Source organism: Gymnoscopelus microlampas, assembly GCF_963454915.1.
Source record: "Gymnoscopelus microlampas genome assembly, chromosome: 13".
Classification (NCBI taxonomy): domain Eukaryota; kingdom Metazoa; phylum Chordata; class Actinopteri; order Myctophiformes; family Myctophidae; genus Gymnoscopelus; species Gymnoscopelus microlampas.
The window spans coordinates 45,364,010-45,391,874 of NC_139950.1; the positions used below are offsets into that span (position 1 = coordinate 45,364,010).

The window sequence follows — 27,865 nt, forward strand, 5'->3', positions numbered from 1 at the left end:
AAAAATGTAAATTTCAATGAGTAATTTGTCTGAGAATGCAAAAGTAGCTATTGAGCTTTTTGATTGGTGAGAACCACACAATGCAGTATCATTATAAAAAACTGCTTGGTTTTGCCTCAAGGCCCTCACTCTGAATGGAATGAATTGCCATCCCCTCACTCTCAGCAGTGGTGGAAAGTAACTAAGTAAATTTACTCAAGTAGACAAGTACTGTACTTAAGTACAATTAGGTACTTTTACTTTACTGGAGTATTTCCAATTTTGAGGTACTTTTACTTTTATTCCACTACATCTCAGAGGCAAATATTGTACTTTTTACTCCACTACAAGTATTAGAAAAACGTAGTCACTAGTTACTTTGTAGATTTAGATTATCATTCAAAAACCTACATTAACTACTTCAGCCCTATTTAAACTTTGGCTATTTGAAAAGAGCAGATCTACAAGCTCACAATGAGTTGCGATGTGACGCATACAGTACATTTGAAAACTTGTGAGATGGGATATTCTGCATAATGAGTATTTTTTTACTTGGTAATTTATGTACATTTTGACACCAATACTTTTGTACTTTTACTAGTAAAGTGAATTTTGAATTCCGAACTTTTACTCGTAACAGAATACTTCTACATTGCAGTATTAATACTTTTTTTAAGCACTTTTTCCACCACTGACTCTCAGGCAAATGGCTTGTTGTCCTGTAAGGCTGTACTCTCTCTAAACTGTCCTCAGTAATATCCTCATGCCTCAGAACTCTTAAAGCAGCTGAAGCACAGAGCTTCAAACAAAAGGCTGAGTGTGATTACTGGAGGAAGCGGCCCAGCCATTATAACCAGTGGTTCCCGACCTTTATCTGGACCAGGGCCCACTCAGGGCCCACTTACTCAGTCAAAATCTTGAAAGCGTTTGTGGGGTCTGAAAATGCACATGGCCCACCCATCTGACCACTTAAAGGGATAGTTCACCCCAAAAAATAACTTATTTTCTATCAATTACCTATGAAGCATTGAATTCATGGAGATTTCTTTAGTTTTTGTCGCATTCCTATAGGCCAATACTTTGATGACCGGGTGTATTTCCGGTTGGAGACTCAAAGAGACTCCTTTGAGTCTCCTACCGGATACACAAGCATCTTTAGCCATGGCTATTTGAGAATAGACGATCTAAAAGCTCACAACGCGTCGCGTTCTGAGCTTGTAGATCGGCTATTTTCAAATGATTTGTATACATTTGGAAACACAGGAAATGGGATATTGTGCGTAACGAGTACTTTCGCTTTTAGTACTTAAGTATATTTTGATGCCAATGCTTTTGTACTTTTACTCAAGTAAAATTATTTCTACTTTGCAGTACTTTTTCCACCACTGCGCCTTCTAGAGGTTGGCAATGCTTTTGATCTCCTTTATTACCATCTAAACCCTTGGATGAAGATGGAGAGTAGGAGAGAGAGAGAGAGAGAACATGTGGTACCACTTAAAAACTTACTTAGTGGACCAGGGTCCACCAGGGCTCTATACTAGATCCTCTAGTATTTCCCTATGCCAGCGATTCCCAAACAGTGTGCCGGGGCCCAGTGGCCCACACTGGTGGGCTGTGAGTACATTGCAAAGTGGGCCCCCCCCCCCCAAAAAATGGCAAAACACTACGATTATATTGATTATCTAGCATTAATATAAAAGCTTGTGTTGTGAGCTTGTAGATCTGGTAGATCTGGATGTTCAATGCGTCGCATTACGCGTTTCAGCCATACATAAATCGGGCTTTACCCCAAAGTTTTACCCCACTTTTTTTCCTATCGAGTATTCACCCCATGGAGACTTGAATTCACGGATATGTATATATATATATATATTTTTTTTTTTGTCTTTGTTTGTATTTCTTTGTTTTTATCGCATTCCTAAGCCAAAATTTGATGACCGGCAGCAGTTCCGGTAGGAGACACAAAGAGTCTCCTTTGTGTCTCCTACCGGTCCGCTGGTCATCAAATGATTGGCTTAGGAATGCGACAAAAACAAAAAAAATATCTATGAATTCAAGATTCCATTGGGGACTAATCGATAGGAAAAAAAGCCATTTTTTGGGTGAACTATCCCTTTAAAAGCTTAGCCAACAAAGTTCAAACATACACAGGAACATCAGACAGACTTTATTTCAGGTATGGAAAAACTGTATTGTAACGACTAATTAAGATACCAGATTATTGTTAACTGCACTGCACGCCTTACCCTCTCTTACTACAGTGTAATCACACAATGTCTTGATAATATACGGAGTAGGAGTAATAGAGGAAATGTGACCACGTAACTGCATTTAAAGCCTCCCTTAGTTGTCGTTATTAATGGTTCTTTTAGCAAAAACAAGACTGTAAAAAGACAAATATACAGTATATGATGGAAGATAAACATGCTGCATATATTACAATGTAAAAAAAAAATGGTGACAATATTTCCAATAAATTAGAGCCATGGGAACATTAGTGTGTCATAGGGATTCATGACTCTCATGGGATACATCTATAGGGCAGTGCATCAACCCCAGGGTTCAGCGCTGAGCCACGCAAAGATAGGCTACTATCGGTAGGGTTAGTGGTGTAAAGTAACATTTACTCAAGTAAAGGCATTTTTACTTTCACAATTTTCAGTACTTTCACTTCTACTCCCCTACATCTCAGAGGCAAATAGTGTACCTTAACTCCACTACAATTATTTGAAAACTTGAGTTACTTTGCAAATATAAATGATTATATTATAAAACTTCAAAATGAACCACTTCAGCCCTACTTTTACTTTTGATACTTTAATTACATTTTGATACCAATACTTTTGTACTTTTACTGAAGCAAATTTTGAATTCCAGACTTTTACTTGTAACAGAGTGTTTCTACAATGCAGTATTGGTGCTTTTACTTAAGTAAGAAATGTGAGTACTTTTTCCACCATTGGGTAATCACTTAAAATCTGATTTCAAAAGTAGCCAAAATAGCCGATCTCCAAAGCTCACAACGCGTCACATCACGTCGTGTGGTGAGCTTGTAGATCTGCTATTCTCACAACTTCTGACAATGTCTTTGACTTTTTTTTTTCATCAGGATGGGGGACAATTATTTTAGCACTTAGCACGCCTATAGTGACCGCACCTTTCACCAGAACAGAAGAGACATGATAAACATCTATGAAAGCACTAAAAGAAAAGTGTTATTATTTTAATTGTGGTTAAAAACCCGGACAATACGGTAGACAGTGAAAGTTAAAAAACAGGATTTTCTTTTTGTGTTTTCGAGATATTTGTCGGGACTCGGGACGCACAGATTCAAACAGGGACAATCCTGGCCAAACTGGGACATCTCTGGTCACCGTAACTACAGAACCCCCCCAAATAAACCATAAAGTAACAGCCATACAAGCAACACCAAAAACAAAATGGTATCAATCCTTGCTTTTTGGCTGGCTCGTCAATCTGTTTCATTCATTCAGTCACTCACTCAATCAAACTCAGTCCCAACATCAGATATACTTTACACTGAGTCAACTTTGAAAACAAGTTGTCTTGTACTATTGCCATATATTCACCCGTACAACAGTATGCTCATAATCAGGGTTCCATGTGTACAAAATAAAGGGGGCATTTTCTGAACCACTGAAGCCCTATATACTTTTTCAGACAACAAATAGTGGAAACAGCGGATAAATCTGCTGTTTTTGCTATTTTCGATTTTTTGGAAAACTTTGAAAGTTTTATTTATTTGGACAAATATGCCCAAAATAGGGAAACCAGGGTTAATGTGGTTAACATTTATGGTAATTAAATTGTTAAATTGTGTCATAAATATCAAACATATCCGTCTACATTTACCAAAAAAGGAAATGCATGTATTTAATTTAGGCATTAACATTTAATTTAATCTGCCCCAGAAGCAGGGATAAAAACATATCCCCCACCGGCCATAAAAAAAATTAATGACCAGAGAGAGAGGATATCAAAAGCAGAGGTATGGATTATTCCTCCGCCAGCACATTGAACCCTGCTCATATAATATAACTCTTTGGTCCCTCGCCCTCTTTGTTAAGTTTGAACATTCTTGGACCTCAAAGTAACATTTGGCCGCTGTGGACAAAGGCAGGCCTGTGTGTGAACAGACCAACGCATTTGTGACAGGGCATGAAACTCAGTGTACGCTCTTCTTCCAGTGGTGTAAAGTAACTAAGTACATTTACTCAAGTACTGCTGTACTTAAGTATACTTTTGAGGTACTTTTACTTTACTGGAGTATTTCCAATTTTCTGTATTTTTAACTTCTACTCCACTACATCTCAGAGGCAAATATTGTACTTTTACTCCATTACTATTATTTGACCACTTTAGTTACCAGTTAAGGCCTTTGCAGACAGCGTGCGATTAGTCAATCAGTTTTTACCGCATGCGAAAAGACGCACGAATCGAACTGGGTTCGATTGGGAAAACAACGCATCGGCGCAACGCATCGCCGCATGCGGCATGGTAAATTGGGAGCCGGTGTGCATGAGGTCATTGAGAACCATGTGTTCATTTAAAAAATGATATTGTCCGCTTTTTCCGTGCGAAAAATCGCACCCTGTCTGCAAAGGCCTTTACTTTGTAGATTTTAGCTTACAAAACATACGCACAACTTCAGCACTTAAACTTTGGCTATTTGAAAATAGCCAAACGCGTTGCGATGCGACACGTTGTGAGCTTGTAGATCTGCTATTTTCAAAGGATTTTTGTACATTTTTATACACCTTCTGCATAATGACTACTTTTACTTTTGGTACTTTTAAGTACATTTTGATACCAATACTTTTCTACTTTCGCTCAAGTAAATTTTGAATTCCGGACTTTCACTTGCAACAGAGTATTTCTACATAGCAGTATTGATACTTTTAACTTAAGTAAACAAATTGAGTACTTTTCCCACCAACTGCACTCTCTTCATAAACTCCTCCAGCGTACTTCTCTTCTCTCTCTCAACGTCCTTCTTCTCCACTTTGAAAGGGAAGTCACCCCCCCCCCCCCCTCCCTCAGAAGCCGTACGGCGACACCAGAACGTTGACCTTGGCCACGTGTTTGGCCTGGAAGGTGCGGTCGGTGTACTCGGACATGTCCACGTCGATGCTGATGTCCTGCGGTCCACGCAGCGTCTGCACCAGGATCAGCTCGCCGGTCTGCCGGTCGGAGCGCTGCATGACGAAGATGCCCCGCGGGCTGCCCCCCACGATGCCGAAGCGCAGGCTGTCGGGCCCCGTGCGGCCCGGCGCCGTGGCGGTGGCCATGCGGAACAGGGTGGCGGGCGTCTGCAGGCTGGACGGCAGGGACAGGTAGTGGAAGGAGACGGTCTTGGGAGCCAGGTGGCAGGCACGGCTCTCCATGGGACAAGGGTTCCTCTCGCATTGGCTGGAGGAACAACGGAAAAACAGCCAAACACACAAAGAAAATACATAAACGATGAATAGTGGGCTGCAACTATACAAATATTATTTTTTTATTCAATTATTCTATCGATAACCTTTTCAATTAACTCCATTCAATCCGTGAACACATCTGTGTCATGAGCTTGTAGATCTGCTATTTTTGAGAGAATCGTGAAGATTTGTGCGAATCTTTGAATATATACATATTTTACAGCAAACATTTGTAAAATATTTAGTTCCAGGGAACCCCAGAAGCAAAGATTTGAGTTACAAATGTTTGCTTTAAAAATATATATATTCAAAGATTTGCGCACATTTTCAGGATTTGTCAAAAAGAAAATAGCAGATGCCATGAGCTTGTATATCTGCTATTTTTAGCCAAAGTATAAAATAATGGTTTAACTGGTTACACAGATGCGTTCCCGGTCTCTCGCTCTAACATAGGTCAACAATCATATATTTTCTGATCACAGTAAGCTTTAAACCTGTTTTAAAAATATATTTTTATCCCACGATTTTTGTAACCCCTATTTTTCACCCAGTGCCAATGCCTAAGCTTGTAATCCTGGGCGCTACTCTCCCTCTGCCAGCCTGGGGAGGGCCCCTAACTGAGCTCATGCTTCCTTCAATGCATGAGGAGTGAGCAGGCCGCTTCTTATCACCTGACAGGGGGGAGTTTCCCCGGTAGGACGTATCGCATGGAAGGAACACTTATTCCAACCAGTTCCTTTCCCCTCCATCAGGCGGGGAAAGGACCAGGGGGAGGCAGTATATAGAGACCAGGATTACTGCATGTTTTTGTGAGCGTACCTATACCCTAGGGGACACGGGGAGACCATGCAAACTCCACACAGAAAGGCCCTGTGAACTTCTGACTGATCCTGCATCTCATCATGTTGCTTTTCCTCTCAGAAGAACATGTAATGCCCAGTTAGTTCCCTGGCCAACGTGTTCCCTCATTCAGCTGGCAGCAGCCAGAGCAGTATTGCACCACATTGACAGGACTGCATTGTATGTATGCCCTTAAAACGAGGCTGTTTGCAAAATGACTGGCAAATGCAATGTTAGAATGAAGCCAAAAACACTTGGAAGTTACGATGTTTCTAACTGTTTGGACTTTAGTAAAGTACAGATAAAAAATAAAATAAAATAAAACTTTTATTGATTGAAATAAAGTTGGCTGAGTATGCAAGCAGATTTTCAACAAGGACATGGTTCACTGTAATAGACTTATTCCAATCTGGATGCAGCCCAGTTAGGTCTACTTTCAGCCAATGAACAATTTCCTGGGAAGAGTTGAGCCTTGCTCAAGGGCAACTTGAAAGCAACTTGAAAGCAACTTGAAAAAGCAATTGAGGGTGAATTAATGTACACACATTTAATGTATTCTTTATAGTATTTTTTGTTTTTTAATTTTTATCCCACGATTTGTAACCTATTTTTTCACCCAGTGCCAATTGCCTATGTAATTCTGGGCGCTACTCTCCCTCTGCCAGCCTGGGGAGAGCCCCAAGCTGAGCTCATGGTTCCTTCAACGCATGAGGAGCTAGCAAGCCGCTTCTTATCACCTGACAGGGGGGAGTTTCCCCGGTAGAACGTGTCGAAGGAACACGTTATTCCAACCAGTGCCTTTCCCCTCCATCAGGCAGTATAGAGACCAGGATTACTGCATGTTATTTGTGAGGGTACCTACCCTAGGGGACACGGGGAGAACATGCAAACTCTCCACACAGAAAGGCCCTTTCGCCAACCCCACCTAGGGCATGGGCACTGATGAAGCGGAGGAGAGAACACACCCCCAAGCGCCCACAGTGTCCCCTGCGGGAATCGAACCCAGGACCTTCTAGCTGTGAGGCGACAGACAGCGCTACCGTATTCTTTATAGGACTTGATGAGGATTTAGTTTAGACTGTTTGGATGACATGCTCTGGTTTTAATACAATGACGACGAGCATAAGTAATACACACAGAGCAGACAAAACAAAATAACATCTATGAAATCCAGAACAATGAAACACTAGAAGTTGAGGTTTTTGCATCCCCACTTACAAGGGTGATGTCTTGACGTAGCTGATGTCACCGTGGGACCGGGGACACTCTGGGTTGACACACTGGAATCCCCCCCCTGTGTTGATACAGGTCGTCCCCTCACTACAGTTGTGCTGCTGGCTCAGACACTCGTCCACATCTGGAAGACAAAAGAGCAAAAGGCATGCAGGAATGAGAGAGGGAGAGAGAGAGAGAGAGAGGAAAGAAGAAGGGAGGAGAGACACGGTTTCGTTGTTACGAGGCTGAAACCTCGTAACTCTATGTTTCAACATTTAAATGAATGTTCTACTTTGTCGTACCTAGAGTGTCTCGCAACAATAGCCAATCTACAAGCTTGAATATTGTTGTTTTTTTTGCTAGTTTTGAAAAGTTTGTAAAGTGAATGTGGTTAAAATGTGTCAATACTGAACCTGACAACCCATTCAATCCGGGAACGCATCTGTGTATTATTTTTAATTTCTATTGGCTATTCAAAAATATCAGATATATAAATCTGCTATTTTTGAAAAATCTTTGAATATGTATTTTTTAAAGCGAACATTTGTAACTCATATCTTTGCTTCTGCAGGTCCCTGGAACAAAGTGTTTTACAAATGTTCATTTTAAAAGAATATATATTAATATATATATAAGATTTCACGATTTTTCAAAAATAGCAGAGCAAGCTGATGAGCTTGTACATCTGCTATTTTTTAATAGCCAAAGACATCTAAAATGACAGAGCTGCATACCCGGTCTTAACGGATTTGAAAGCATCATCAAGAGCTTGTGACTATAGTAACTACATTGGGACCCGTTGGAACACAGGTTATTTTTAAAATGTCCTGAAACGGTAAGGTTTTTTGGACATACAAGGTTTCCACCCTGACAGTGGACAATTTCTGCTTGACTGCCATCCCGGCTTCCTGCAGTTATACCACAGTCCAGGAATAGGGGGGGTCGGACGTGTGTGATTGTTTATTTGGGTTCTTTAAGTTTAGTCTTCTCCCCCCCAAAAACGCCTCATCCTGTCCTGGAGATCCCTTCTCTTTGCAGGAGGAAAAGGGTGAGGTCACTCATTCCACTGGCAAGGCAGCGTTAAGCTTCACAGAGGTGCAAATGAAAGACGGGACGCCGGCCAAGCGAGGCTGACTGACTGACTGACTGACTGACACCTCCTCCGCGGGAACCCAGGCGTCCGTCCACTGCTTAAAGTCAACCCCTCCTCATCCCTTTAACCCATTCAATCCGGGAAACGCATCTGTGTGACTATAAGATTTATTTGGGCTATTCAAAACTGGCAGATCTACAAGCTTCTCCTATTTATTCTTTTTAATCGTGAAGATTTGTGCAAATATTTGAATATATACATCTTTTTTAAAGCGAACCTTTGTAACTCAAATCTTTGCTTCTGGGAGGGGTCCCTGGAACAAAATATTTTGAGATGGGGGGGGGTCCGTGGCGAAATACATATAATTTTGGGGGGGTCCTTGGACAAACTTTGAGAACCACTGATATTATAGCAACATACGTTTAAAAAAAACAGGACATTTGTGGTATCCCACAAAAATGTTCGCTTTAAAAAACATATATGTATTCAAAGATTTGCACACATTTTCACGATTTTTCCCCCCCAAAAAATTGCAGATCTACAAGCTCATGGTGCGGCACTCGGTGCCGCGCCATGAGCTTGTATATCTGCTATTTTTGAATAGCCAACAGAATTCTAAAAAAATGACACAGATGCCTTCCCGGTCTGAATGGGTTAACTGTGGTGAGCTAATGGGTTCACAAAGTAAATCATAGCTATAATTTCTCTCTGATGTTACAGACTAAGCCGGGGGTCCCGGCCCGCCCGCCAAAGGGCCCTAGTGTGTGTGAATGAATGAAACCCTTTGTCTTGTTTTTTTCTCGCTCACCCTCGCAGCTCCGTCCGTCTAGGAGCAGCTTGTACCCGCTGGGACAGGAGCAGTGGTAGGAGCCCGGGACGTTCACACACTCGTGGACGCACAGCTTCCCTCCTTGGTCCAGCCGGTACACCTCACACTCGTTGACATCTGCAGAGAGAGGGGAAAGAGGAGGAAGACATGCATGTATGTATGTATGTACACGTGTCATATAAACACATGTTCACATGACCCATGTGTAGTGGTGCATGGAAAAAGTACTAAATTTCTTTACTTAAGTAAAAGTATCAATACTGCAATATAGAAATACTCTGTTTACAAGTAAAAGTCCGGAATTCAAAATGTACTTAAAAGTACAAAAGTGTTGGCATCAAAATATAGTTAAAGTACCAAAAGGAAAGGTACTCATTATGCAGTATGTCCCATTTCAAATATTTAGAAAATAGCAGATCTACAAGCTCACAACGCGTCGCATCGCGACGCGTTGTGAGCTTGTAGATTTCGCCTATTTTCAAATAGGCGAAATATATATAGTGCTTAAGTGGTTAATGTATGTTTAGTAATACAAATCTAAATCTAAAAAGTAACTAGAATCTAAAGTTTTCAAATAATTGTAGTGGAGCAAAAGTATAATATTTGCCTCTGAGATCAAATGTAGTGGAGTAGAAGTAAAAAAAAAAAAAGTGAAAATACTCCAGTAAAGTAAAAGTACCTCAAAATTGTACTTAAGTACAGTACTTGAGTAAATGTACTTAGTTACTTTACAGCACGGTAAACACTGTTCACATGGCCCATGTGTATAGCAGAGAAGCCCTGAGAAGCCTTAACATCTGCCGTTGCCAAGGTGGGGGGATTCCCATTTGGATGATGAGAGCTTCGATATATATTTTTGGTTTCCCATGTGGGAGACCCAGGCATTGAATTTAATAATTTAACGTTGACTGCCAGAAATAAAACATAGTTTGCTATAAGCCACTGCCAGCGATTTCCCAGTGTTTTCACTAACCTTTGAAAAATCATAGAACATAACGATCCACCCGCCGACCGCTTTAAAAGACGTAGGGGGGTCTTGTAGAATCGGAGAAAAAAGATTTGTGCCTCCGTGATAATCCATTCCATAGTTATGGGCATTTGAATGTAGGTTGTTTTCGCCAAAAAGCAACGGAAAGCAGAGAAAAGGCAATTTTTCCAAATCCATTAGAACAGGGGTCTTCAACAGGGGGTCCTCAGAGTTACTACAAGGGGTCCGCCAAATCTTTGTGTGATATGATTTTTTTTTTACCTTAACCACTTGAAACCTATAGCATCCCTTTTCTGAGGAGAACTTCAGCTAAAAATAGCAGATCTACAAGCTCACAACGCCTCGCGCTGCGAGGCGTTGTGAGCTTGTAGATCTGCTATTTTTGGCAAAGAGGTGTTTGGTGTGTGAAGGGAAAAAAGAACATACCAGGTAAACAAAAACATTTGAAACACAATTTTATACGATATAGAGGGGGTCCCTGCTTCATCTCTCTCTCAGCTAGGGGGTCCTTGGCCTGAAAACGTTGAAGACCCCTGCATTAGAATGGAAGTGAATGTGGATGTGTTTTTTTTTTGCCGTGATTTGCTCACGTGATTTGCTGCTTCTTTGCTTCACTGGGAGTCAAATGGTGACTCATGTGTTAGCAAACAGCGCAATCTAGCGTAAAACCACTGAACACACAAAATCTCATCGTTGGCAGTCTGACCCGTAGCAAAATATGACGAGAAATCTCATCATTGGCAGTCAAAGAGTTAATACAAAATGTGTGTGAAAATAGTAATGACAGAGGGAGAAAATGTGTAGGATCTGCTGTACTGTAGGAAACATAGAGTATTTGAAATAACATGGAAATGTGTACTCTTTGCTGTGTTCATACTGACAGATACAAAAGATACAACGATACAAAGCGATGCAGTGTATCTGTGATGTGTCGCTGTGTTGAAGCGTTGATCAACACGCTTGTTGACATCAGCAAGCGTCCGAAAATATAAAGCCTGGGGTTAAAAAGAAAACAAAACTGGCTGACGGGAAAATTATTAGTTTCCCACCCATTACAAGCAGGAATTGTGTGGAGAGCGAAGGAGAGTTGAAATGGTAAAACAACACTGGGTCTTTTTGTAGCTTTGTAGCTGCAGTTGAAGCCAGCACAACTTGGTCACGTTGCAGATTTTGTAGCAGCTACAAACGTTGGGTGTCGCTTTGTTGTCTTCATGTCTCTGGCTTCCATTGAATGGTAGACTGAATAGCTTTGTATCTGCTAGTGTGAACACGGTATAACGGATTTCCAACTCAAAAGGTTAATTCATTTCCTCAAGGACAGTGTCTCATCTTTGGATTATCAGCCACATCAACATTATGAAGTCAAGGCATTTTTTCATGACTGCACCAAATGTTGATTTATTTTTTTACCAAATCCAATCCATCTAAAAAGCAACTTAACAGTGACCTAAATATCTGCTAATCAGCTTGTAACCTCTATAGAGAACACATGTATTTTATAACTCACAGCTTCACAGATCGCTGTCATTTATATGAAAGCCCATTTCCACCACTGAAAGAATTTACCACCATATCCTTTCACCTGGAGAAAACGAACCAAACACTAAACAAACAGATATTCAGGCCTCCTCACCCTGGCAGATGCTGTTGTCTGAGGTTCCGCTCATGTGGAAGCCTGCATCACAGCTGCAGTGTTGAGCCCGGTCCACCTTGGCACAGCGGGGTCTGCGGCTGAACGCTGGGTCATTCATTACACTCCACTCTGGTGGCGCTGTGTGCCAAGACCAAAAGTACAAGATATAGCTTATGCCATTCACCCTGTAACACATACAGTACAACATAACACGATCCATCTACGCGGACCACCAATCTGGGTGGGCCGTGGACGCTTTTCAAGTGCATGCATGGACCCTGATCCAGAAATGGTTGAGAAACCACTGCATTGGAAGAATTGGGTCAATTCACATTTATAGAAAGACATTAACAACGAAGAAGCGCAGAGTAGACATGTATTTTGTGTCACTGACTAGCCATGGTTCACACGATGCTCGTCTGTCACAACTTGGCGCAACTTGTTCCTGTTTTTGGAAATTTCTCCATTTACAACCTGTACATCTACATAAATAAACGTTCAGATTTCAAATATAAAGTGCTTACGGTACTTCACGGCCACGGATGTAACAAGTTAAAACGCCCAGGTCTAAGTACCCCTATCTTCCGTATTGTTCACTAAAAAACATTTTAATCCGATCGGTGGCCATTTTCTCAAAAAAATCCTTCATACAGTATGCTATCGGTTGGGAGGTGTATTGCACTCTGATACATCATAACTATAGACAAAATAGCCGCCGATTGGATTAAAATGCTTTTTTTTAACAACACCGAAGATACGGGTACTTAGACCCTACATCCATGGCCTTGGGGGCAGCAGTTTATATTTGAAATCTGAACGTTTATGTAGATGTACCGGTTGTAAATGGAGAAATTTCCAAAACCAGGAACAAGTTGCGCCATGACTGTCATCATATGACATGACATGACAGTCATGTTTCAGGGCTATGTCACTGACCTGTCTGGGTTTGGTGTTGACAGTGAGAGCCAGTCCAGTTCTGGGGACAGGTACACTTGTAGTGGTTGACCCCTTCAACACAGGTCGCGCCGTTCTGACACGGGTTGCTGTCACACTCACTCACATCTGTGGGCATGGGTAGAGGGTTCTCAATACAACGTATACACAGACAGAGGTACTCACAGTCTAACTGTCAGTAGACAGTAGGACTAGGCGATATGACTTCAATATCAATATCACCATTATTTCAAAGTCTTATCTCTCGATTATGATTAACGAACGATTGTTTAACAAATTGTGAAAATAGCCGATCGCATGCGGTGAGCTTGTAGATCGGCAATATTTTTCTAATTTTACACATACAACGACAACTGTACAACAATGTATATTACAGAGCTTAAGTGGTTCATATTTTATAGCTATATTTGTTGATTATAAAAAAATCTATTAACATTTTTGCGCCAAAAACAAAACAATATCCATGAATTCAAGTCTCCATGGGGTGACTAATCGAAAAAAAAAGTCATTTGTCGGGTGAACTATCCCTTTAAGCAAGATTAAGCCGGTTATTGGTTCTCAAAGTGGGTTTCGGTGGATTTTTTTGGTTAATCGCCTTCCTGCCCTAATACAACGCATGCAGGCAGCGTTCCTCAAAGTCTAACTTCAGAGGGACTGTTCACATGAGAGGAAATATATTAATACAACACTCCAATAAAAATACAAATGATGACTGGGTCAGATCGGTATGCATTGAAACAGAAGGTCTGGTGGAGTGCGTTGTGTGTCCCATGTAATAGAATACAGATGAAGTGAATGAGGGCCGTGTTATCCTTCCTGTCCTGGGTCAACCTGGGGTTGTGGTTTAGACCGGGTTCTGCCCAAGGGCCGATAACTGACACTGAAGAATGAGATGCTGGTACCATCGTTTATTATGGACACAATGATTCATATTTCTCCTCCTTCGTGCGGTATTGTTCTCGGCAGAGGTGGAAAGTACATTTACTTAAGTACAATGTTGAGGTTTTTAGTTTTTTACTTTACTGGAGTATTTCCATTTTTTTGTACTTTTACTTCTACTCCACTACAGTACATCTCAGAGGCATATATTGTACTTTTACTCCACTGCAATTATTTGAAAACTTTAGTTACTAGTTACTTTGTAGATTTTGGATATTATTACAAAACATACATAACATTAACCACTTCAGCCCTATATACATTTTGGCCATTTGAAAATAGCCGATCTACAAGCTCACAATGCGTCGCAATGCGACGCATTGTGAGCTTGTAGATCAGCTATTTTCAAAATATTTTTAGACATTTTACACATTTGAAAACTTGTGAAATGGGACGTTCTGCATACTGAGTACTTTCTACTTTTGGTACATCAATTGCATTTTGATACCAATACTTTTGTACTTTTACTCAAGTAAATTTTGAATTCTGGACTTTTACTTGTAACAGAGTATTTTTATATTGCAGTATTGATACTTTTACTTAACTCATTGAGTGCCATTAACGTGTTTCACATGTTTTTACCGCTATGGCTCAACGTGCCAATGACGTGTTTGACGTGTTTTTGAAAAAAAAAATGTTTACTTGAAAAAAACTCTGGCACTGGGACAACATCATTCTGAAATAATTCTGGCAATTCTGGCACTCAATGAGTTAAGTAAAAAAATGTAGTACTTTTCCCACCACTGCTTGATACGTCCGTACACTCACAGACTAATATAGAGGAAAGGAAATACAGTCATGAGTGAATTAAACACCAAAGGTAGCTGATATATTACTTTCAATGGAAGGTCAACTTGAGGTTCCTTTTCATGGCCAGAATGAGGGGCTGTGAAGTCTTTGGCTGTCAACACCTCCGCCCAAGATCCTTTTAAAATTCTTCACGTTTTTAGCAATACTTCTCAAGTTCTCACAGTAAAAACCCTCGCTCATACTATTTCACAAAATATGCTGTAGTTTCCACTCCCAAACAATGTTGGGAATTCAATGTTTTTAGTGCGAATACCTTCAATGAGGTGGACAGTGTGGAGCAACAGTAAAATGATGACCATAATAGCAGGTTGAAGACATCTCAGTACGTTTAGAGACCCTCTGCTTCCCCTGCTGATGGCCATTACAATATAAATCACCCCTCTCTTCTTCTGCACCATTTTAACTATGGAAACATTTGATTACCTGTTGTCAAAGCCAGTGGTGGAAAAAGTACTCAATTGTTTTACTTAAGTAAAAGTATCAATACTGCAATGTAGAAATACTCTGTCACAATAAAAAACATATATATATACTTGAGTAAAAGTACAAAAGTATTGGTATCAAAATCCAAAAAATGACACACCCCATGAAGCCTTGATTTCATGGATTTATTTTTGTTTTTGTGGCATTCATAAGACAATAATTTGATGACCGTGTGTATTTCCGGTAGGAGACACAAATAATCTACTTTGTGTCTCCTACCGGATACATTAGACGGTAGGAGACGGGAATAAAATTATTAGCTTAGGAATGCGACAAAAACAAAAAAGAATCCATGGATTCAAGGCTTCATAGGGTGTGCAATTGATAGAAAATAAGTCATTTTTTGGGTGAACTCCTCCTTTAAGGTACCAAAAGTAGAAAGTACTCATTAGGCAGAATGAAAGTTTTTCAAATGTATAAAATTGATAAAAATCTTTTGAAAGACCACAATGTGTCGCATCACGACACATTGTGGCTTGTAGATCGTCTATTTTCAAACGGACAAAATGTGTTTGGGGTCAGTGACAACCGTCATTCATCAAAGTGTAAAATAAGGCCTAATTGGTTAAACGGAGACGCCGACGTGCTGAAAACCAAACATAAGACGGACTACAAGCTGCTGTAGATCCCAGAGACATTCCTGTGCCTGCCCTAAACTTGTTTAGTCTGTTAAGCTGCAGGAATCAAAATGGACAAATAGCTGTAGCTTTGCCTCATGACCATTGTTGTCACAGCCAGCACTAAGAGCTTGCTAGACGTTATAAAAAGTGATGACTGAGGGAGCTGAGCGGTACGGTCGCCCCCCTGCTCAACTCAGACGCCCGAGGCCACGGCTCTGAGGCCACTGTATGTATCGTCTCTGTCGGGATGGAAACCTCATGTGTCCAAAACTGTTACTTTTCAGGATTCAAATAAAAAAAGATATACTGTAGCAAAAGTTGCAGATCCACAAGCTCAAAATGCGCCTCGTTTCGAGCTTGTAGATCTGCTACGTTTGATGCTTTTGTGTGACGCTGTAGTGTGATCAAGTAGTAGGGAGTTCATTTATGAAAAACATTATTACAAAAATTATAAACATATAGGAGCTTTCTGCCCGACAGCAACGATATTATCCTCTTATCCTTTCGGGTGGAAACCTTGTCCAAAACCGTTCCCTTTCCTGAAATGGAAAAAATAACCTGGGCCCTATTTTCGCTGGTGCCCTACCCATTATCCCTAAACTTCTTTGCCATTTTTTTTAAACAATTTTTAAAAACATTTCAAATAGTTCAACTAGCCGATCTACATCGACACGTTGTGAGCTTGTAGATTTTAGGGAAATTTAGGGATAATGGGTATAAGACACCGGCGAAAATAGGGCCCCCTGTGTTCAATGGATCCATTCCAATGTAGTTATTATTTAGTCACAAGCTCTTGATCGATGTTTCTAAATCCCACATGGATTTACAAGCTCCCGGCACGTTGTGGACCTGCTATTTTTGCTGCCTTTGTGTGACACAAAAACATAAAAAAGTTGAAATACGGAGATACAAGCTTTCTCTGCCCGACACAGCTAGGATATTCCATAACTTCACTGTTTGTTTTGCTAGCCCAGGGCTCCCTCCTCCTACATGAGCACAACACATAAAAAAAGGGCCCACTTCGTTCTCCTGGATATTTTTAGGCTTTCTTTAGACATCAATGTTTTCCACTCTGTATCAATCACTGCTTTTCAAGCCACGGGCTAAATTTAGAGCTATTAGGATGGACTTAAAGCACCCGAACAGAGATAATACTGTGCAGGTTGGCTGCTTTTCTGGCCCTCTTCAAACACCAGTGTCAACAAACTTGCACACATTTTGAAGCCACTTGGAATGTCCTGGAGGCCTCAGGCCAGTGGTGAAAAAAAGTACTCAAATGTTTTACTTCAGTAAAAGTATCGATACTGCAATATAGAAATACTCTGTAAAAGTCCGGAATTCAAAATTTACTTGAGTAAAAGTACAAAAGTATTGGTATCAAAATGTACTTAAAGTACCAAAAGTAGAAAGTAGTCATTATGCAGAATGTCCCATTTCACAAGTTTTCAAATGTATAAAATGTATACAAATCTAAAATCTAAAATAGCAGATCTACAAGCTCACAATGCGTCGCATCGCGACGCATTGTGACCTTGTAGATCGGCTATTTTCAAATGGCCGAAATGTATATATAAACGGCCAAAGCAAAATAGGACTAAAGTGGTTTCTGTATGTTTTGTAATAATAAAGCAAAGTAACTTGTAACTAAAGCTGTCAAATAATGTTTGTGGAGTAAAAAGTACAAAGTTTGCCTCTGAGATGATAGTGGAGTAGGACATTCAAATATTTTAAAAATGGAAACACTCAAGTAAAGTAAATTTACCATCGTACTTGAGTAAATGTACTTAGTTACTCTCCACACATTGTGAAGCGAGCGTGCCACAATGTCTGGAGGCGCGCCAGCTGCGAAGGCTGAAGGCGCTATCAATAGCATGCTTAGCATACTTGCGTGCTATGGGACCATGGCCTGGGCATAGTGTGTGGACCTAACCCCCTGTCCAGTGGAAGCCCCCCGTCCCCCCCAGTCACACAGCCCAGGAAACATAATCAGCCGGGGCCCCGCTTATTTTACAATGTGTGGACTCAAAGTACCCAGCCCTGGTACTTTGACTCAAAGTACCCAGCCCCGGTACTTTGACTCAAAGTACTCAGCCCCGGTATTTTGAGTCAAAGTACTCAGTCCCGGTACTTTGAGTCAAAGTACCGGGGCTGGGTAATTTGAGTCAAAGTACCCAGCCCTGGTACTTTTCAAATAGCCTTGTATGTACTTAGTTACTTTACACCACTGGCCATAAGCACCCAAAAACAGAAACACTCAAGTAAAGCACAGGCACTCAAAAAATGTACTTAAGCGCAAGTGCTCAAGTAAATGTAGCCTACTCTGTGTTACTGTCTGCCACTGGTTATTGTACAGTAGGAATGGAGACAGAAGGAGGAGGGGGGGGGGCGCCCCACAGTGGAATGCGGTACAGGTGTTTTGCTGTGTTCTGGAGGACATTTAATGCCATTTTAACGAGGCCTTCATTCACTGTGTGCTCGGAGCCCCCAGCCTCCACTAAATAATGGACTCTTTTCTTCGCCCTGTCTTATCTGTTTTGTGTGGGGAGGAGGAGGAGGAGGGGAGCCCCCCCTCCGGGCTCACGGGACGCCGTCTCTTTCAACCCCGCATTCAGCGTTCGGCCGCCGAGCCCAAGGTCACCCTGAATGGGGATTTTTTTCAGCGTTTTCCTTTTTTTTTATTACCCCCAACAGACTGAATAATGTGGCAGACATAGCATGCTATGAGCCTCATGGCATTCCACTGATTCACTGGGAAGTGGCAATGGATACAGACCAGTGGTGGAAAAAGTACTCAAATGTTTTACTTAAATAAAAGTATCAACACTGCAATGTAGACGTACTCTGTTACAGGTAAAAGTCCGGAATTAAAAATGTACTTGCGTAAAAGTACAAAAGTATTGGTATAAAAATGTACTAAAATGTTTGAATATAGCAGATCTACAAGCTCACAACGCGTCGCGATGCGACACGTTTCTAAATTCGTAATCCTATGATAGAATCACTACAATAAAAGTTGAGACAACACGTTCCTCTCCTTCCTCAAAACGTACAAATACAAAAACAGCCCCCGTTCGGTTACACCAGCGGTTCTCAACCAGTGGTCCGGGGACCACCAGTGGTCCTTGAGGGGGGTTCCAGGTGGTCCCCAGCTAAATGATGGAGAGTTGGTAACCAATTGAACCCTTAGATCTTTGACTCTTGAGAGCCCGTAAGGGTCCATTTGGTTTCATTTTACGCTCTCAAGAGTTAAATTATTGTTAAACATCTGCATTACTTAATGAAATAATTGCTATTTTGATCAATGTTGCCTGTTATCTCTCCTATGGTACCAACATTGATTCAGCATCGAATTGTAGACAAAATCTCATCCAACGATAACAAAATATTTAAAGTTTTGGGTCTGTAAGGCATAAATCTCATCAAATGGTGGTCCGTGGCTCACTCACTCAAGGACCCCTGGGGGTCCCCAGACCGCACTTTGAGAAACCACTGAGTTACACGATACGGTAATCGTGAAGATTTACGACGTAATATATTTTACAACTGTGATTTTGTGTGAAACGATACTAGTTGTTAAATTGCTAGGTGTTAGGTCCTGATGATGACATCGGCCCACTTTACAGTCCCGGCGCTTTATGAGGCTCGGGAAGGCTTTCTGAGACACCCTGACGTCACCTTTACAGACGGCGTTGACCCCGCTCCAGCTTCCATTCTCCTGGCAGACACGCGACCCCTGGCCGACGATGTGGTAGCCCTGGGAACAGCGGTGCAACAGTATTATATCCATAACAAAATTATGGATCATAAAATATTCCTTTAATAATCGACCAAAGGTTTCACTCATAGCGGCACTAGCGGTGACTTTTTTTTTTATGAATAAAAAATATATTAATACAATATAACTTCTATTAACTACAATTGGGGTGGTTGTATTTTGTCTCCCTGCTCTTCTATCATCTATTATATTGAGACATTTTACATCAGTGGTTCTCAACCTTTTCAGGCTGTGACCCCCCAAAATAATCATTTTTTAACTGGGGACCCCCACCCTGACAAGCACTTGGAATGGTAGGAGTTGAAGCATTACATTTAGTTTGACTTGGTTCCACAGATAAATATTGTGAAAATAGCCGATCTACAATCTACATCTCACTGTGAGCTTGCATGTAGATCAGCTATTTTCACAATATTTGCCTCTTTCTTATATCATTTGACATTTGGGCAATGCTTGACCAGTTTTTATATTATAGTTTGTTGATCTTTCTTCATTTAATTCTTTAGGTATTAAAAAGGTCTTAAAAGTCATTAAATTGTCACTTTACTGTCATCTGGAGACCCCCCAAAAATCATGTGGGTATGGGTCCCGACCCACAGGTTGAGAACCACTGTTTTACATCATGTCAAAGGTCATGTCTCACCTATAGACGAATCCACAGAGCGCTGCCTGTAGCTGGGGTGTCGCGGTGCGGAGCGGCACCCGCTTGACACCGCAGTTATGATTGCCGCTCTGTGGATTCGTCCGTAGACACAGGATCTGACACGAATTTTGACCTGATGGTCAAGATTCAATGCATCCCCTGAGTAAGCAGGCAGGCTCTATTAGCTCAATGGTAAAAAAAAAAAGAATTAGCACTTGCGCAGGAAACCGGGTTCAAATCCGGGGTGGAAGAGGAAAGTTACAGTGCAGCTTATTTTTATTTTTTTTAATAGCTGATCAACGTGTCACATTGCAACAGCTATTTTCGCTATTTTTGCTCCACACCATTGTGCGGCCAACTATAAAATAGCACTAAAGTGCTTAATAGATTCGTTGACATTTTGAATAAAAAAAGACAAAATACATATACAGTAGGTAGCCTATAGAATAAAAGACGCTTTTCGATAATTTGATTAATTGAAAGAAGTAATGTATTAGAACAGTCACCTGGGAGCAGGTGAAATGGACCTCGTGGCCCACATAGTACTTGGATCCAAACTTGCGTCCGTGTGCAGGAGCCTCCAGGGACGGGCAGCTGGTGGGAGCTGTGGGGGAGAGAGAACACACCACCGGAGGGAGGGTTGTACATTTTCGGCCATTTGAAAATAGCTGAGCTACAAGTTCACAAGCTCACAATGCGTCGCGATGCGACGCATTGTGAGCTTGTAGATCTGCTATTTTCAAAAGATTTCAAAACTTGTGAAACGGAACAGTCCGCATAATGGGTACTTTCTACTCAAAACAAAACCACCTAAGTGGAAAAAGCGGCTCTCCAAAAATATAATACTGCAAGACAGTGGCTCAGATGTGGTTTCTCATTTTATTGCGAGAAGTGAACGCTAACGTGTTTCGGCCGCAGCCTTCCTCAGAGCAGATTAGATTAAAAAGTATGCTTTTGGTACTTTCTACTTTTGCTACTTTCTACTTTTTGGTACTTTAAGTACATTTTGATACCAATACTTTTGTACTTTTGCTCAAGTAAATTTTTAATTCCGGACTTTTACTTGTACCAGAGTATTTCTACATTGCAGTATTGATACTTTTACTTAAGTGAAAAATGTGAGTACTTTTTTCCACCACTGCCTAAGTCTTCCTGCATCCTGTGGCATGCATGGTGTGCCTGAGGATATGCACGTGTCACTGAGCGGCATGTGGAGAGAAGAAACTTCATGGGAAACAACAGCCCAGAATGCTTGGTTCAAGTCCAGCAGAGAACTGAACTGGTCATACGTTGTGAGGGAAGAACTGTAGCGAGGAACGGTCAAATGTTATGCTATGGTTCATTTAAGAAATCAGATTACACTACTTTGGAATTTACTACATTCCAATTTCCGTGCTTTATATTCACAGTGCCTTTGAATGAATTTCATGTTTGGTTTGCTTGCCTTGAACTTTTTGCCACTTTAAATGATACAATAATCCGACGATAAATGCGCAAAATTTCTGTGTGAGTGTTTGTAGTTCACGTATCTCGAGAACTGTCCGACCGACCGGCCGACTTCAAACTGGGCGCCCACGTCGCAGACGACCCGAGGAAGTGCAGCGCCCAGAGTCGAGGCGGTTGTCCAGAACTGCCCATCCCACCGATACACCTTTATATAGTACTAACACTAACTCTGAGGGAGCCCGGGATCGAACTGGGAACCTCACATTTTCCATCCGGCCGCTGTACCGGCCACTCTACCCCTGAGCCACTGCCGCCTAAAAGGGATTGACTGGGCATAAGGGACTGGACAGACCGACAGGTACAACGGGTACAATGATAACAGGTACACCGGGGATTGCATAACAGGGTGGAGCATGCATTTCCAACTTGCATCATTCTCGACTTGCATCGTTCCCGAGCAGGCCCGGTGCCGCATCGGTCTAGTAAGTGAAAAGGCCAGGAGAAAAGTACAGTAGATTTAAGATAGTCAGATTATACAGATATTCACACTGATGCCTAGAAGTAAATTCGTAAGGAAGCTACGCTGATTGAGAATAAAACAATGTACTGTACTAATTAAATTTACACTGCACAACACTAAACTAAGAAGAAGATGACTTAGTTCTCACCCTATTAGATTCTACCTCCATATTTTCCTTCCTAACTTACCTTTATATTCATCAAAACTGTCCTGCTACCTCATCTCTTAGCGTTGTACAAATGGAACCAAATGGACCCTTATAGGGTCCATTTGGTTCCATTTCAACACTCTCAGAGTTACAGACCTGTTATGGTCATTCAGGGCTAGCTCTTTATGCGTTTCTGGTAATATTATTGTCCACTCATTTTGTATGTCTGTGGCAAAAACTGAATTTTTACCAAAATGTCCACCACAAGCCAGCATGGCGATGGCCCCTGACCAAGCAGAGTTTTGTGAGTTTTTGTTTTTTGTTATGGTTACAGTGCTCGGTGTGAATGGGCCTTTACTCGGCTTTCCTCTCCTAGCTGATACTTTTATTTAAAAAAAGAATGTCCCTGGCACTATTAGTTTGACCTCTCAATTAAGCTTACTAAATACAGTGTTTTTGTAAGTTTCTCTGGATAAACAAAGAATGTCATGTTTCTTCCAAGGATTTACAGTAATACCTCTCATACAAATACTGACCTGTAAAGTTAGTGGTTCTCAACCTTTTTAATTTCATGGATCCCCAGTTTGGATAATGCATTATAGGCCACCGACCCCCGTTTGATTTGATTTCTGGCACCCTAATCTACACTGTAAAATCCTCAGTGTTAATTTAACTCAGTGTACAAATCATTTGCACAAATCATTTGTACACTCTGAGAGTTCGAGACCCATACAGGTCCATACAGGTCTCTTATATGTCATCATGATTTGTGTGCATGGGGATCTCATCTTAAACAAGCTCAGTGCTTTATGAGTCTTCCAGTTTAGTAGACCTTGTATTGTGAATTTGTACTTCCATGTACTGTTGTTCTCATGTCTTACTAAATAAAGTACATCAATCAATCAATGAATCATTTGGTTAATAATTTAAACAGGGACCCCTGGAACCCCCACGTTGAGAACCAGTAGTACAGGAGCAAATGAATTCACTATTATCTGCTTCACGTTGCCAAGGCTTTGTTGCGGTGAATGCACTGTATCAGCAAACATATCAGTTTCTGCCTTCCTGCCAAGAACTGTCCACAAAGCTACAGCAGAGGCTGCGGACCACATTGGAAACAAGTGTTTCAATACGCAATATAAGAAACAGTGACCGTGATTAATGATAATTATGATGCTGATGATGATGCATTGTAATTCTTAGATTTCTCACCAGCTGACTGGTCCGCCTGTGGCAGCTTAGAGACTGAGTTCTGCAGCGCTGCCAGCTTTGACTTCATGATGCGCAGGCCCTCCGTGAACCTCATCTCCTGGCCTTTCAGAAACTTCTCCATTTGACGGAGGACCCCAGTAACCTGGTGCTTGTCCATACAGTTCTGTGAATGAAGGCATGTACGGTTAAATGGTTAAAAGAGGCTCTCTCTGCAAAGCACTAATGACATGACTCATCAGAAAGAAAACAAGCAAAGGACCAAAGAATCCATTACTGCTCAGCGTGTGTTGAAGCTCAAGTCATAAAATATGAAACATGGAAGGTATAACAGTCGACATAAAACGCAGCTGTGGAGGGTGATGTAATGACCTCTAGACAAACGGTGGCTATGGTTACAAAACAGATTTTCCTTTGGTGTACCTTGTCATTAAAAACCTCCTCAATCCCCAAATGGTGGCATCTGTTTGCTGTATAGCCTACCTCACCATGATTTATCATCATAACCAGCAGAAATATCATTCAATGTTTCCCAAACAATCTGGGTCAGACCCATTTTTGGGTCACAGACCCATTTTTATGTGTCACAAGTAAATATCCCATTTTGTTTTTAGTTTCCTATCATTTTTAGTATTTCAAAAGATTTACAAAGATTTTTCTGGACAAGAAGAAATGTCCAGAAACATTTTTCAAAAGAATCCCATTTAGGAGGAGATCTCTGATTTGTTAAATGAAAGAATAGGACCTGCACACTGTCAGAAACTTGCAAAGAAGATTTGCTCTTTATTCAATGTTTCGGTCATTAGACCTTCATCAGGACAGCCAAAAAATAATTCCAGAAATTAATTCTATACATTTCCAAACATTTAAACAAATAGCGATGCATTGTTAACTTGCGTATTGGCTATTTTCACTATTTTTGAAATAGGGCTTCATAGTTTCGTACGTTTTGGTCACAGGGACTCCCGGGGGAGACACCAAATGTATGTTTTGGCCCTGGAACTGAACAGTTTGGGAACTCCTGTCATTGGCGATGTCACCAGCCACTTTCTCTAGCAGACCTTGTGGCAGTGGCATGTGAGATGTTATTATGCCATATCTCTCCACCCCCTTCCACTAACTACACCAACTCCAGTGGCAGACACAGCTGGACAAAAGCTGTCTGGCAGATGTCAGCAAGACCTCAGTCCACTGCGCTGGTCCTCCTCAGTGGTGGGAAGTAACTAAGTACATTTACTCAAGTACTGTACAATTTTGAGGTACTTTTACTCAACGTTTTACTCCACTATGGCCATTTGCAATATTTGGCACCTTCCTGTTTAGATACTAGTAGCTACATTGTAGATTAGTATTTCAAAACATACATCAACCAATTACTTCGGAAAATCGAAAATAGTCGATCACAAGCTCACAACGCGTCACATTGTAGAGCGCTGTGAGCTTGTAGATCTGCAATTTTTGAAATGTTTTTTACAAATTTGTAAGAAACTCAGGAAATCTGGGCCATTCTGCATGATGGGTAGGCTATTTATTACTTTGTATACTTTAAGTATATTTTGATGTCAAAACCTTTGTAAGTAAAATGTTGAATAAAGGACTTGTAATAGAGTACTTCTACATTGTGGTTTTGCTACATTTATTCAGGTAAAATAGGAGTACTTCTTCCACCACCGCTGGTTCCTGTGTATATTTTGCATGGCAGTGGGAGAAGGCACTGCCTCCTCAGATTAAAAAACAAATCCTGAATGGACAGGCTTTGTATTCAAAATAGCCGTGTGCCAGTTTACTTCAGAGCAAACGGGGCTCGATTAGCCAACGTTCCAAAGTTCTGCAGAGAGAGAACCAGCCACTAAATCCTTTGAGAAAAGTTCATTAATCACGAGCTCATTGGAAGAAGAATGTCCCAGGAAGAAGCATATCTTACATTCTTTGTTCTACCCTGTTGTGGGTTTGTTCAATTAACTGCCTTTAGGGCAGTAGTTCTCAAAGTGGGGTCCGGGGACCCCCAGGGGTTCCAGGGGGTCCCCACCCAGCTAAATGATTGATAGTTAGGATGGAACCAAAAATAGAACCATGGTATACCAGTCTGTAACTCTGAGAGTGTACAAATGGAACAAAAATGGGTGGTTCCAGGGGGTCCCCAATGGTTCCAGGGGTCCATTTGGTTTGGTTCCAGGGGGTCCCCAATGGTTCCAGGGGGTCCCCAGCTAAATGATTGCTAGGATGGAACCAAATGGACCCATACCCAGTCTGTAACTCTGAGAGAGTGTACAAATGGAACCAAATGGACCCGTACGGGTCCATTTGGTTCCATTTGTACACTCTCAGAGTTACAGACTGTTACATGCCTATAATTCATACCAAACTGGGGGTCCTCGAAATGAAAAAAAGGTTTGAGAACGAACCACTGCTTTAGGGCTTTGAAAAATACATTCTTCATGATGTATGTATGCAGTTTGAGCCGGGCCACCTGTCACAACAATGGTCAACAACACATTTAGATCAAGGCCATAATGAAGAGGAAGAAAACACGTTTGAAAAAAGAAAAGGAAAAGGGGAAGAAAAAAAAACACAGAGAAAAAAAACAAGGCATCATGTGAAATGTGTACCAGCTGACCAACATGAGGATTCATCAATCAATGGCATAACATAACATACCTCTGGAAATAAATGCCAAAATCAATTGGTTTGTGACTGCAGCTGGCTGCAGTCTATACATTAATGATTCATACAGCCAAGTGTTGGGTTGGATAAAGACTGGATAATCTTCCAAAACTAGAGAATAAAAATGCTGTACCTACCAGACAGTCACAGTATAATTTAATGCACATGTAGGCTATAATAGTCCCAAACCTTGTTACATAATAGCAAAGAAGTTTGGAAGATCTAAACGTTAAAAGAGAAAATGCTCAAAACGTGGTCATTTGTCCCGTTTTAGAGTTGTTATTAACCTACTAACCTGTACTCCATGGCAATTCTGGATGATTCCCAAATACAGCAACAGTAAACAGCTTTGTTGAAGTGACAGTGCCATGTCTGGAGGACGAAAGTTCGGTTATAACGTGGAGATTGATCTTTTCTTTCCCCAAAGAGCAGTTTAGTCCAAAACAAAACAAGTGTATAAATGTCTCTATGTCCTGTCCTGGTCTGGTCTAGTCCTCAGACTGGAGAAGATGCTCCTCAGGTGCCTCAGTGTTAGAGATGCGATGCGCCCCCCTGTCTGACTCTGAGACAGGTTGGACCACCAGACCCCATCCACAAGCCACCAGGAAAATCCCTCCCACCAGCTCAACAAGAATAAATTAAACTATTCCCTCGGATCCCTCCTGTTTCAGAGCCAGTCACCCAGCCTGTTCGAGGCGAATCTTGGCTAAACATGAGAATTAAATCGACTAAATTGAGCAAATAATCAGATAGATTTTCGCAAAGCATAAGTAGGCCTAATATATCTCAAATAAATAGATAGGTCTCCTCGCCTACACCTGTTACGCAACGGGCCTCATAGGGATGTGATACAACTCTTAAAGTAATTTAATATTACAACTTTACAAATTAACTGCGGATAGTCAGTCAGTGTTGTGTTCAGTGCACTGTGCACAGAGTGCACTCTATTGAAAGGGACATTTTGGTTTGTGGAGTTGTGAGGACATCTGGCGGTGGAAAATCAGTATTGATGGACTTACAGGCGCGTGACCTTCAGCGGCCGCACGCGAGTGTGTGTTTGATTGAAAATTGATTGATGTACTTTATTTAGTAAGACATGAGAACAACTGATGGAGTTAAAACTATATGTTTTGTGGACCAGATTGATATGATATAGAAATATTGATCTAACCAGTCAAATTAATATAGTGATGTATTTTTGGGCCTGTACTTCAGTCTTTTAAACATGCTTTTTGTAACTCTACTATACTTTCCCTACCAAGGCCATGTAGCTGGCTCCATAGTTGCTATCTGGTGCCGGCTCCATATGTTTCCAATCAGTAAAAACATGTCTTGGTCAACCAACGCTTTGTGATTAAATGTCAAATGACCTGTATCTGTGTAAGCTGACCTATGACCGGGATATTGTCACTAATTTACTCTGTCAGCTGTCACCCTGTCACAGATAAACCTGCCACATGTCCTATGATATCGAAGGAATAACTTGTTTATGGAACCAAAAGTTGTACACAAGGACACTATAAGATGAACAACAACTTATTATGATGACACCCTGATGCCTGACAGCTCATCAGATATGATCTGACGTCTGAGGGTCTTAACCAATCGTTAGTATCCACCTTATATATCTGATGTCTGG

The 27,865-nt window shown here is 41.2% G+C and overlaps 1 protein-coding gene across 1 annotated transcript; it reads right to left on the reverse strand.

Moving 5' to 3' along the window:
* Positions 1-4,987: 4,987 nt before the first annotated feature.
* On the reverse strand, positions 4,988-26,676 carry fbln7 (fibulin 7). Its single transcript, XM_084076899.1, has 9 exons — positions 26,522-26,676; positions 23,566-23,728; positions 20,746-20,843; positions 19,497-19,575; positions 12,952-13,077; positions 12,016-12,153; positions 9,374-9,511; positions 7,476-7,614; positions 4,988-5,409 (listed from the first exon to the last, which is right to left on the reverse strand). The coding sequence occupies exons 1-9, from the start codon at positions 26,594-26,596 to the stop codon at positions 5,037-5,039; spliced, it is 1,329 nt and encodes a 442-aa protein (XP_083933025.1). The 5' UTR covers positions 26,597-26,676; the 3' UTR covers positions 4,988-5,036.
* Positions 26,677-27,865: the final 1,189 nt, after the last annotated feature.